General features: G+C 35.1%; 1 protein-coding gene across 1 annotated transcript in view; it reads right to left on the minus strand.

Annotated features, from left to right (window-relative positions):
* Positions 1 to 306: 306 nt before the first annotated feature.
* The window catches only part of LOC150092466 (uncharacterized), a 268,877-nt gene continuing 255,407 nt past the window's right edge, over positions 307 to 13,776 (minus strand). Inside the window, exon 5 of the mRNA XM_090414869.1 lies at positions 307 to 400. Within this exon, the coding sequence (XP_090270995.1) occupies positions 307 to 400 (94 nt within the window). The remainder of the gene's footprint in view (positions 401 to 13,776) is intronic.

Genomic DNA, 13,776 nt, shown 5'->3' on the forward strand with positions numbered 1-13,776 from the left:
GCGAATTGATCCAGTTTCTCTTGGACGAATGGACTAAAATTCCTCCTTTTCATCTCCAAGCACTGACATTAGCTTCTCTCTCTCTCTCAAAGTATACAAACTGTATTAGATGCCCACAGCTAGCCAACACTTTATTAACAGAAACGTGTCAATTTCCATGTTTTGTCCATTACCTGTGTGTGTGTGTAAATAATAGAATGATATATAAATATAGTTAACTTACTTTGCACAACTGACTATTAACATAAAAGGTTGAGTTTAGAGAAAACAGGGAGTTAATTTCATACATTTTATTTTAAATGTTCATTAAATTTTCAGGAATAAATAGAATAGAATAAAATTCTTCCGTACCTTCTCAATTGTTTCCATTGATGATATTTCCCAAGAATATGATATGTCCCTAGAAATATCAATATTTTGAAATCATCATTTCGGAATTATAAAATTGCACAAGAAATAATATAATGGATTAAAAATTATACTATATTGATGAATATTTAAAGAGAGTCTTTTTAGCTAAATGAATTCATTATTAAATTGATGAAATGTTGAAAATTTATTTATCACTAGGTTAGACTATAATAGATTTAGTTTAATCCTTTATCCCAGTGAGAGCAAACAAAGTTTGCGCCTGAAAATATCTTCAGGACTAAATATAGTGTTGTACTATCTTATCCAGTAAGTAGTGCAACACCAAGGCAACTCGTGGCAAAGGTGGAGCAAGCTACCAGGCACTTCTAACCCAGTATCTCCCATAATGCAAAACACATTTCCTATGTGGATATGTATACTGTTATGCATTAAAGGGATTGGCCATCTACCCAGACTAGTTTCGACCTTTATTGAGGTCTCTTCAGTGGGAGCCAGGCCCAGAGCTGGAGATACCAGGCAGAAGCAGTAGCAAGTCATCTGTGCCTATTTTTAAAAATTACTCTGGATTTAGAGAAAGATGTTGAAAATTTATTTATCACTAGGTTAGACTATAATAGATTTAGTTTAATCCTTTATCCCAGTGAGAGCAAACAAAGTTTGCGCCTGAAAAGATCTTCAGGACCTGGTAGCTTGCTCCACCTTTGCCACGAGTTGCCTTGGTGTTGCACTACTTACTGGATAAGATAGTACAACACTATATTTAGTCCTGAAGATATTTTCAGGCGCAAACTTTGTTTGCTCTCACTGGGATAAAGGATTAAACTAAATCTATTATCATTATTAAATTAATTAATGTGTATGTTTTATATGGACTATCCATGAATCATACTGATCTCTAAGATATGATAAAATTCTGAGTGAAAAGCTGGCAACCAATGAAACTATGATGATATAAACCAGGGGTATCAAACTGGTGGCCTGTGGGCTGCATGCGACCCACGAAACAATTTCTTCGGGTCCACGATGCCTCATGGAAAGATTTAAAAAAGGATGGTTGCTCTTTATGATAAAACAGAAATACCGTATTTACTCGAATATAACTCGCCCTCGCGTATGACTTGCATCCCTGATTTTACTTTAAAAAAAACAAAATTAAAAGGTTTTGTATGTACATCGCACACGAAAATAAAGTTTAACCACTTTTACGTTGCGGCGATAACTTGCACCCAGTGGTAAGCAACATGCCCTCCCCCAACTGCCACTATATTGCACATGCAAGAAAAACAGAGACTAGATAAAGTTTCCTTACATCACTGAAAGGAACTGAACCCAGGTCTTTGTCTATACTGACTGAGCTACGGACGTTCACATTTTTCCAGCAATATAGAAAAATGTGAAATAAGACAAGAGAGCAAAACTGAAGAGCAACACAAAGTCACTCTTTGTAACATCAGTGTGGTAACTGCTTTATGTTATGTGAGTCAGAGAGACACCATTATTTTACTGAACACATGCAGAGTAGTACTGTATCATGTAGCTATTTACATAATTTGAAATGCCATATTTATTGCTATTGATTCAAATATTTTTGAATTTTTGTTGATACTTGAAAAAAAGAACTCAAACCTCGGAACTTGGAAAAACAAGAACTGCCTGTACTAATTATCAGTGTTTGTTGAATACATGGAGAAACTTAATTGACTATTGTATGGAAGGAAAACTATATTTCAATGAGAGAAGAAAACTGCAAAGTATATTCATCATTTAAAACTTTTTTTTTGTTGTTGTTATCATATATTTGGTGTACAGGTATTTGCATTTGAGTACAGTCAGTCCTTATGACAGTTTTTCATTCTGTAATTAAAATGAAAAGCCAAAAGGCTAGTTTTCTGGCAATTTAATAGTTATTAAATGGATAAAAATCCTATTTTATTTTATAGCCAGTAAGTGAAACTCAAGATCGAGAACTACGATCTAAGAGTTTCAATGCCGAAAAGCTATCGGCGAAGGCAATTCGAAGCAAAGGTGGAGCAAGCTCCCTCACTATTCTTGATATTCTCTCATAATGTAAAACACAGCTCCTAGGAGATGTATTATTGTTTTACATTATGAGGAGAGGTCACTACCCAGACCGGTTTCAACCCTTTTTGAGGTCTCATCAGTGAGTAGGTAGACCTTGGAAAATATCAAAGCATAGTGAAAAGAACTTACATACCTTCACTATACGAATGCCATAAAGGTGTGCCAGTATTTTGTAATTAAAATGAAAAGCCAAAAGGCTAGTTTTCTGGCAATTTAATAGTTATTAAATGGATAAAAATCCTATTTTATTTTATAGCCAGTAAGTGAAACTCAAGATCGAGAACTACGATCTAAGAGTTTCAATGCCGAAAAGCTATCGGCGAAGGCAATTCGAAGCAAAGGTGGAGCAAGCTCCCTCACTATTCTTGATATTCTTGTAAAACAATAATACATCTCCTAGATATTCTTGTAAAACAATAATACATCTCCTAGGAGCTGTGTTTTACATTATGAGAGAATATCAAGAATAGTGAGGGAGCTTGCTCCACCTTTGCTTCGAATTGCCTTCGCCGATAGCTTTTCGGCATTGAAACTCTTAGATCGTAGTTCTCGATCTTGAGTTTCACTTACTGGCTATAAAATAAAATAGGATTTTTATCCATTTAATAGTTTTTCATTCTGACAATCCTCTCATAAGTTAAAAGAATACGCTAGTAATTAACATGCTTGAATGCTAAATGTTTAGTTCTGTTTCATTATCGATTACTGTATAACTAATAAAACATGGGTGTACAGTGCTTCTGCAAAATAATCAAGTGAAATGCATGGAGCAAAAGTAATTCTTTGAAGCTACTGCTGCTGCTTTATTAATTGGACAGTTTATTGGAGGAGGAGGTTTGTCATTAATGACAAATTTTTCAAATTATGGAATTGAAACAAAGCATTTTGAGGATTGTTCATCAAATGCATAACTGATGGAAGGTTTAGGCTCAACTTCAGGAGGTAGGTGACAGCTGGAATAGTCTGTAGCAAGCAACTACAGATTGTATTATTCTGTGTACTTTTTTTTAAAGATCTTTCCATATTGAAAAGATTTTGGATCCATTTGTTCAAACAACTGAACTGCCTTATTAACAGAGGAAAATGCTCTAGTGTTTTCACTGTAAATATTTTGGGGAATGGCTTATTCTCTCTTGATCTGCAACTTTCTGTGCATCTATCATCTTCATCGTCATCACGTGTTATCTCTCCAGGAGGTTGCCTATCATGATATGACTCATGGTTAACTATGGGAATAACGACATGTGGTGAGGACTCTATCTCTATAGGATTTTTATTTTTCAACTCTTCTTCCACCAGCTGCTTTTCATCTTCATTATGAACCTCCAACTCCAAATCTTCAGCTAGCAGCACTATCTTGTTACCAGTGTTGTGTAAGTCTTGTCAAATCCTGTGAACATATGATCATATATGCAATTAAGGGATGATTAGAATGCATCCCTTGATTATATTGTGCAAAAGTGATGGACTGCATTTAAATGGATTTAGTATGAGTTTAGTTAGAGAGACTGCTGCCGGAAAGAAGTGAATTGATGATCTGATGAATTGATGTATATAATAAGGTAAGTGTATATATATATATATATAGAGAGAGAGAAATAGTAGTGTGAAAGATAAGAGAGAACAAACAGGAACAAACAAATACTAGATGAATAGAGAAAGGGGGAAGGTAGAATGGACAAGGAGGCATAGCATAAGAAAGGATGATGCCAGAAGCAGTAATAGTGAATTTGTGCGCATGGATAGTTGTCATAGGAATGGAATGGCCAGGGGATGTAAGGTGAGTAGCTGTGTCCAAGGAAATATACGGCGTAAGTGGTTTTTATTTTATTCGTAGGGGGTTCCATTGTTCCTCATCCCACCCTTAGCTGTACTTAATCTCTCATTAGGGGAGCTCTAATGAGGGATTAAGAATAGCAATCCAATCGAAAATTCACTAATCGAATATAATAACCTATGGGGAAAAGCATAATTCGTTCCTCAAATTTCCTCTTTTGACCCTTAATTTTTTTTATAAAAGAATTAGGATATGTATCAGGATCTAGTTAAAGGAAAACCATGAAGCCAAAAGGCAATAAAACATATTCAGAATAAAAATTATTATTCTGCTCTTAACAAAGAATTGAGCTAACATAGTTTGGCGGGCATTGTTTCAGAGGCGAATGCTGGACTTGAAATTCACGCTTGCTCTTGTTATCATTCAGAGAGTGAGAGGTGTGATTGAAATCTGATTAGCAGAATAATGAATTACTGACCATTTAAAACTATATATTTAGAAATTTATGTACATTTAATCATACAAATACAACATTTATTTTAAAAACGATATTCTATCTTTTGCAATTTAGCTACTTGAATACAAATTCTACCCTATGGTTCTTCTTTATGAACTGGCCAATAACATCGTCATAAAAAGTTGGTTGTAACTTAATTTTCCCAAGCAACACACACACTTGTAAAGGCTGGCTGAAGTTCACTGGCTAGAGCTACCTTGACTGCGTATGGCCTTGTGTTTAAGACGACGTGAAGGGAGCGGAAATGGCTATGCACGCGTATGAAAACAGTGCTGCAGCGAGGACCTAGAAGCTCTCACAACCGATCAAGTCAAGGTAGCTTTGACTAGACAAGCAAGCATCGGCCTTCGATACACAATGCAAAGCTCAATTATTGCCATGCAAGCTTAAGACGTCTTCTGTCTACAAAAAAGAAAACCGTAAACGGAATGCTTTAATGCATGCATTTATTAACAAATAAATATTATTCCTTTCTCAATTAATGAGCTTGCACAGCAAGCATGGAGAATTCGCCCGTTTTTTTTTTTTTTTGCCATACAACTGACAGTATGGCCCTATTGCCTCTTCTACTCTTCTATAAATTTTACTGCTTCCCTTTACACCAAGGTCAGCTTCTAAGCATTGCTGCTTAAAAAGTTCAATTGCACAAAAATTGTTCCCGCTTCAGGATCTTCCCGCTGTGCAACTAAATTTATTTAGCAGGTCGGAATCACTCAGTTTCTAAGAATGACATTTAATTAACTTGGATTCATTTGAAAAGACTCCAAAATCATTTGCACAATGTGGAAGAATGTACTTCCAAATGACTCGCATATTGCTGGCAGTAATTTCATTCGACTTTGTGACTTTATAATAAGACTGAGATTTCTCTGATTTGGTCAGAAAAGTCTTGGAAGGCATTTGCTTCCAAAAAAAGCTGGTTTCATTGACATTAAATATTTGTTGGTCACAATAGTCCCCTTCTCCCACAATTTTCTTGAAATGTTGGTTGATTGGTAGATTAAATATTTGTTGGTCACAATAGTCCCCTTCTCCCACAATTTTCTTGAAATGTTGGTTGATTGGTAGAGTCTCTACTACTAATGGCTCACGCAAAAAGTTAAGCAAGTTTCAGCATGGTTAGTAATCGGAAGAGATCAATCATTTGATGCTGTTGGCACACTCTCCCTCAATGAGTCTTTGGACTCCCTGGAGGTGTCACGTAATAATAATAAGAAAAAAAAGAAAGAAAGAAGAAGAAGAGTCTCTGGATAATTTGCGACGACCTCCTCATCTGCACTTGGCTTCGCCTGTGATTAGAACATTATGTAGGCTATTTCTCTTTTTGAAACGCTCAAACCACCCGGCACTAGCATGGAATTTGTCTTCTCTTCCATCATTAATAACCCTTACTTTCAAGGTTGCAAAGAGACAATGCTGTTGATTTAATAAGGTCAGTGAATAGCCAGATCCATTTTTGGTTACCATCTTTGATCCATATAGGAAGAGTTTCTGTAATTCAGGCAGCCCTTGGTTTATGCCTCACTTCTGTTCCTGAAAAAAACGGGTGTAAACCGAATCGGCATAAAACGAATCCAATTTTAATGGGAGACACAAAGTTATGTTCCACATAGTCAAAAAAATATGTATGCTCATGAAGTATGTGTAACATGATTATATTTGAAGCTTTGATAATACATACATATATATTTGTTAAAATAAAATTATTAATAACGAAAACAATTCGAAAAGATATTGCATATTTCTATGTTGAAGTTCCTGGTTTCGGATCACCTGTAATATTTTTGAAAAAAAAAAGTATCCAGTGTTAACTGCCTAAATTTTCTTTTTCTTTCTTTAAGGAGTTCAATGCAAGGTCAAATAGATGCGATTACATTCCTTTTTATGTTCGCACTCCATTCGTGAAGTGCGAACGAAAAATCGTGGTCCATTTCGCAGAGTTCATCAGTCAATGTCTCTATGCTTGCAAGGATACGCTGTAAATCGGCCCTTTTTCTATATCTGAGCGGACCTTCTTCGTTGTTGACTTAATTGTTCGGCTAATTCTTTTAAATCTTCATTGGAAAGTGGTTTATCATGGTTCTCTAAGATATTACAGCTGAAGATGTGACTTCTGTCACATCTTCAGCTGTAATATCGTCCAATCCCACCACTCGCGCAAGCTTGGTAGCATCTTCAATAACATTCTCCTCTTACTCTAATTCCTCGAAGTTGTGCATAAATGCTGGAAGAAGTTTTCACCATGCTCCTTTTAAACACTTTGTTCCAAGCTGCCTTGATGTTATTAATGCCCTTCAAAATATTGAATGACTGCCAATAGCATGTAATAGTTTTTCCTGAAGTATCCAAGACACTTACCATTTTATTTCAATAAATGTTATATGGAGATAATAGGCTTTGAAGATTGATATAATCCCCATTGGTTGCAAAAGCAATGTTGTGTTTGGGGGCATGTAAACAACCTTGACATCCAATGGTGTTCTTACTTCAGCAAGGTTTTGAGGATGTCCAGGGGCATTATTCAAGAGAAGCAATGCCTTGGCTGGCAAATCATTTTCTTTGCAGAAGCAAAGCATAGTAGAACAAAAATAATTTGTGTACCAATCTATAAAAACGTCTTGTGTAACCCAAACTGTCTTGTTCCATTTCCAATAGACTGGCAGCATGGCTTTTAGACCCTTAAAGGCGTGGTGTCTATGAATGATACACCAACATTGGTTTAAGCTTCAAAGTTCCGGAGACATTTGCACCCAACAAAAGCATAAGTCTATCTTTTGCAGTTTTAAAATCTAGAGTGGAATGTGCTTCACAGGAAATGAAGGTGCTTGATAGCAATTTTTTCCAGTAGAGCCCAGTCTCTTAAAAATTATATCAGGAGGATAACTTCCTTGTTCTACACAGTCTTGGAATTCTTTAGGAAAAGCAGCTGCTGCAACAACATCTGCACTTGCTACCTCACCACATAATTTGTCACTATGGCACTTACTTCGAGACTTAAATCTCATGAACCAACCTTTACTTCCTAAATATGTTTCTTGGTCTCTATTTGTATTTTTAAGATCCTCAAAAATTGTTTTTGCTTTCTCAGTTAGAACAGTCTGCATCAGAGGAATATTTTTCTGATTCAAGTCACTACCCATAATGATAATAATATTTCCATGAAGTTTACCCCTGCTATAACATACATGTTTTGCATTTAGTACTGCTGTAGATTGTTGCACAGACTGTTTTATTCTATCAGCAGTTTTCTTAATTGTAGTAACAGTCGACGAAGGTAAGTTCATACTTCTACAGACATTAGCACATGTCTGCCCATCTTCCATTCTTCTAATCACCTCCATTTTCTTTTCAAGTGTGATTGATTTCCACGCCTTCTTAACATCAAGTGTTCTGCTAACTTTTCTGGACTTCTTTTATCAGACATGGTATGTAATTACGTACTTTATCAATTGAAATACGTATGTATGTAAAAATAATTAAATAGAACAATTAGTTAGATTCAACAATAAAACTACGTTTGATACCTATTTGTCATAGTAGCTCGGTAAACACTCAAAGATTAGAGTGCCTGCTAGCGTCGTTTCTCAGTCAGACCACACTACAGTAAGAAAGTACACTCGGCATCTGGTGTTATTGTGAATCAGGTAAATTTAACCATCGTAAACTGAGGGCTGCCTGTACTTTGATTCCGAATCCATGCATGATGAACTTGAAGCAGTCTTACCTTTCTTTTTGTATTCAGCAGCTTTGTTTAAAATTGCTCTTATAGTTGATTTACCCATTTTTGTGTTCTCTTCCTATCTTTGCTCTGGTCTCGCCTTGTTATTTTTTCTTTATTATTTCAAGATTTTTCTCCAATGAGATTACTTTTCGAATCATTTTCACACTTCCACTTTTTTGCTCACTAATTCATTTGCTCATGATGAAAGGTTGGAAAAATATTTAAAATAAAAAAAAGTAAGGAAAAATTGAACAATTGCAAAGGAAGCAACAGATATGATCATCAAAATGTTATGTATTTAGCAGACAACATAAATTTTAGTGGTAAATTTGGAACATAGTGTATATGTAAATAGTGTGGTATGCCATTAAACAATAACTTTGTAAAATGTTTTAAATCGGTAACTAAATTATTTCATCCTGATGAGTGATTTTTTTTAAAATAGTTAGCCATAAAAATGTATAGATAAAAATTTTTTAAAATCTGTAACATTTATTTTTAAGATATATATAGGCACACTAATTGAATTTGGGTATAGAAAAAAAAATGCCGCACTAATCGAAGGCGCATTAATCAAGGAATTGCTGTATGTATTTGACTGTAAATCTGGCTGGTTTGCCTGTTCTGAGGTACAAAAAACCCCAGTTTCTGGGGGAAAAAATTTATCTATGTAGGAGACTGGCTAACTCATCTTTAGTCAAAAGAGACCAGATAAAGGTTCCTCGTGTAATAGACAGGAATCAAACCAAGGTCTTTCCAACCACAGGGTTCGTCTATACCAGAGGTGTTCAACCTTTTTTACTACGTGAGCTACTTTTCTATAAAAAGTTATTCGCCAATCTACTCTCTTATATAGATCACATTCCCCCAACCTGATTACACACAAATAAACAACTAAAAACTTTACTTGTGTATTTAAAAATTTATTTATCATTTTTAATTCTTTTAATACAACAAAAAAAAACAAACAAACAAATATATTGGAATAAAATATTTCTCTATTTTGGAAAATCCAAGTTAGAAAAAACAACAGATTGATTACAAACTCACAAGTTACAGGAAATGCTGGTTGATTAAAAAAAAAGTTAATGTGCAATTTGACATTGTTTGGATCAAGCACTATTTTCATAGTCAAGTTAATATGAAGAAGTGGCCAATCACAGACAATCATCCAAATGATCATTTGTAATTTGGTTTCTTAATCGATTTTTTATGACGGTCATATTTAAAAAGCGGATTCTGACAAGTATGTCGATCCGAAACACGACAGAATTTTTCGTACAATATCAGTTAATATTGGGAATTTTCCATGTGAATACTTCCAAATGACTTCATTGTTTATTGATTTTAAATGTAAACTATTCTGAATGTTTATTATCTTAAGTTCTACTTCAACTTGGTTTATATCAAACAGTCCACTAATTTTATTTGATATTTCTCTGATGTTCAAGTTTTCTTGAAATGGATTACTGATAAAAGATACAATCATTCAGTTTTATTAAAATCTTTAAATCTTGAATTTATTACTTCCTCAACTAATTCTATTTCACGAATAAATTCTTTTAAATCATAGCAAAGCATTTCTTGATTTTGTTCAAGAAAATTTTAATAAATATAGGAGATGTCTAAATTTGCAGTAATTTATATTTTTCTTTAATAAAAGTAAGTATTGTTGGAAAGTTTTCATTGAACTTAACATGTCAATTAAATTTTTATCTCTACCTCGTAACTCTAAATTTAAATTGTTTAATTTCGTACAGAAATCTACTAAAATTACAAGTGTAACAACCATCTTTTATCACTCAATGGTGGATAAATATCTCCTTTTTCATCAAGAAAATTTTTTATATCGTTAATTAATACAATAAATCTTTCTAAAAATTGACTTCTGCTGAGCTAGCGAACATTGTTGTGCAACAGAAGTTCCCTATCATCATCTGCCTGTAATTTAAATATCTGCTGGTGCAGGGCTTTTCCTCGAACAGAATTTACAATTTTAAATGTAATATCCAAAACATCTTTTGTGTTTAATCTTTTACTACACAGTACTTGTTGGTGAATAATACAGTGGTAAGTTAAAAAATCTGGATATTTGTCATAGTTTTTACATAATGAAATGAAGTCTGATTTATTACCTATCATTGCAGAAACACCATCAGTAGTAATAGACACAAGTTTAAAAAGCGGAAGTTCGTGTTGTTTCACAAATTCATCAAATGCCAAAAAAAGTCTTCTCCCCTAGTCCTTCCCAATAATATTATAATTTTCAAAAGTTCTTCTTTACTTGAATAATCTTGAAATACCATTAACTGAGCAATATCAGTGAAGTCGTTTGATTCATCAAATTGTAATGAAAACGCAACACACTGGGGAATGTCTGACATTAACCTGGCCTGGAAACTTTTCTCCGGCAATTGGAACTCTTCCTTTCGGCAATTTGAAACCTTGTCTGTGGCCTAGAAGTAGTCTCTCTCTAGCGACGTCTCGAACCAAGAAGCTCCTGTCTGGAAGCGGGAAACTCCTCTCTCAAGCAACGTGGATCTGGGAAGTCTCTCTGATGGTGACTCTGGACCAGGCAACCTCCTCTCTGACAGAAATTCTGGAACCGGGACCCCTTCTGCTTGCTTCAGTCCCATTTTATTAGGCCTCCTCTGAGATCTCGCAAACCCCAAAGAATCGGTATGAGTCTTTCAACTTAAGTTTCAAGTTCGGCACGCCTTTTGTTCTCCTCCGCTTTTTTTTGATTGTAAGTTGCTGGCCATCGGAAAGTTGTTTGAACTCTTTCTGACTGACTTCGAAGATGTTTACACTTATAGCCTGCAAGCCTTTCTCGTACATACACGTTTCAATAACAATCTTTCTAATGCCGCCATGTACAGCTTCGGCGACAAAAAAACATTGCCTTTGTTTTTAACACTCTAACATATTCTTATTAAAGTAATATATACAGTTAGCTTCAAAAGAGTTATTTACAAAAACATCTAATCCAAACTATACCGAGACAAATACAGTTTATTTTTTTACATCATTCATATGGGACTTAACCTAAGTAAAAAATCGATGTAATGTGCTTTGGAATATTTAATATTTAAGCTACAATCAAGTTTTTACAATTTGCTTATAATCGTATTCACTCGGCTCGCTGGTTGACTTCCATTGATCCAAATTAATTCATTTACCTGGACTTATAAGAAAATTACCAATTTCACAATTTTAACAAAAAATAAATAAACAATAGCAATGCGCTTAAAGTGAATTAAAAATACAAAATAATGATAAATAAAATATTATGTTTTCAGTTTTAATTAAATTTGTAAGTAAGGAGGAATACACAAGAGATCGACCGAAAATCGCTCGGCGATCGACGGGTTGAACACACCTGGTCTATATTGACTGAGCTACAGAGGCTCTGAGGTAAGTGGTGATCAAGGTGATTGGTCATGGGCCAAGAAATTAGTGCTGAGGGGTGGCATAAGCAGCACTGGTTATAGACTTACAAACAAATTTCTGTATAATATGCCATGAACATCAGAACTCAATTTGACTGATTGAGTTTGTTTCCCCCAAAAATTATTGGAATAAGTGAAACATAGTTTAGTGAGGGTGATATTTTGACAGGAATAGAAAGAGAGGGGGTACAATTTTCCTGAGGTATCAAGGAACAAGGAAATGCTGTTATTAATATAGCAGGGAAATTATATCCACATCAAGCCGGGGGATACAAGGGAAAATAATGGCAGTATGTTTAAAGCTGTATGGCATGATATAGAGGTTAAGATATTTAGATCAATGTTGCTTTAGGCCAGGGAACATGGGGGGGGGTGATGAATAAATGTAACTTGGGTTAGCAAACAAAGGAAAGAAAATAATTATGGGTGATTTGAATTATGCTAATATATTTGGAATGAAGTGATAACATTTAGGAATAAGAAAAATGAATACAGTTGACCCTTGAACAAAGCAGAGTTTATGAGTACAATCTCTCACATTGTTTGAAAATCCAGGTATGACTTTTGACTTTCCAAAACACTTTACTACTAATAGTTTAATAGTTTACTATTGACCAGAAACCTTACCAATAACATAAACAGTCTATTAACACATATTTTTTATGTATTATATACTATATTCTAACAATAAAGTAAGCCAGAGAAAAGAAATGTTATTAAAGAAAACCATAAGATATTGTTTCCTTAATACATTTAAAATCTTGTTTTAGCAATATGCTAGCCTTTTATAATAGTTACAAGAGCATTTGATGAGGGAAAGGCATATACTGCCATTTTCTCAGATTCAATGAAGGCATTTGACAGGGTGCCATCATGATAAGCTGATATTTAAGTTGCAGCACATGGGTCTGGATGTCAGATTGGTCAACAGGATTCAGGATTGGCTGTCCGATAAGTATCAGAGAGTTGTGTATGGTGGGGCAGTTTCAAGGAAGCAGAAGGTTACAAGTGGAGTCCCACAGGGCTCAGTACTGGGATCTATATTGTTTAACCTTTATATCAATGACATTGTCAGTGGATTGCAAGGGGATATTCAGTTGTTTGCAGATGATGCGAGCTGGGAAGGATTATTAGTAATAGTGCAGATGTGGTAGCCCTGCAAGAGGATTTGAATAAGCTAGATAGATGGGCAAATGAATGGGGATCAGTTTAATGCAGCAAAATGTAAGATCTTGTGGTTTGGGGCACATTGATGGGACGCCACATACTCTATTGGAGAACTTAAACTGGAGGAAGTAGGGGAGACAAGAGATCTGGGGTTGATGATTGATAAAAACCTGAAATTTAGGGGACATATTGCAAAAGTGGCAAAGGTAACACAGAGGATAGCTGCAATAATAAGGACACTGACCTGCAGAGATAAAACAGTTATCATTCCATTGTATAAGACTCTGATCACACTTGGACTATTGTTCTCAGATTTTGTCCCCAGGATTTAAAGGGGATAAATTAGCTGTGGAAAGGGTACAAAGACGGATAACAAAGATAGTTTCAGGACTGTACAATGATAGTTATGAGGATCGGCTCAGGGAATGTGTACTGTAGAGTTTGCTGGATAGAAGAAGGAGAAATGATATGATTGAGACTTTTAAACTGTTGAGAGGTGGTCACAAAGTTGACACTAGGGAGATCTTTCGCTTGGTTGAACAGTGATGACAAGAGGCCATCCCTGAAAGTTACGAAAGGAAACTGTGAGCAAGGGGGTGAGGAGTGGTTTCTTTGCATGGAGGATGGTTGAACCATGGAATGCATTGCCTGATGGAGTGGTGAGGGCGAGAATGGTGAATGAGTTCAAGGA

This window comes from Typopeltis vanoorti, chromosome 26, assembly GCF_054136105.1.
Source record: "Typopeltis vanoorti isolate ZY-2024b chromosome 26, IOZ_Tvanoo_1.0, whole genome shotgun sequence".
Taxonomy (NCBI): Eukaryota; Metazoa; Arthropoda; class Arachnida; order Uropygi; family Thelyphonidae; genus Typopeltis; species Typopeltis vanoorti.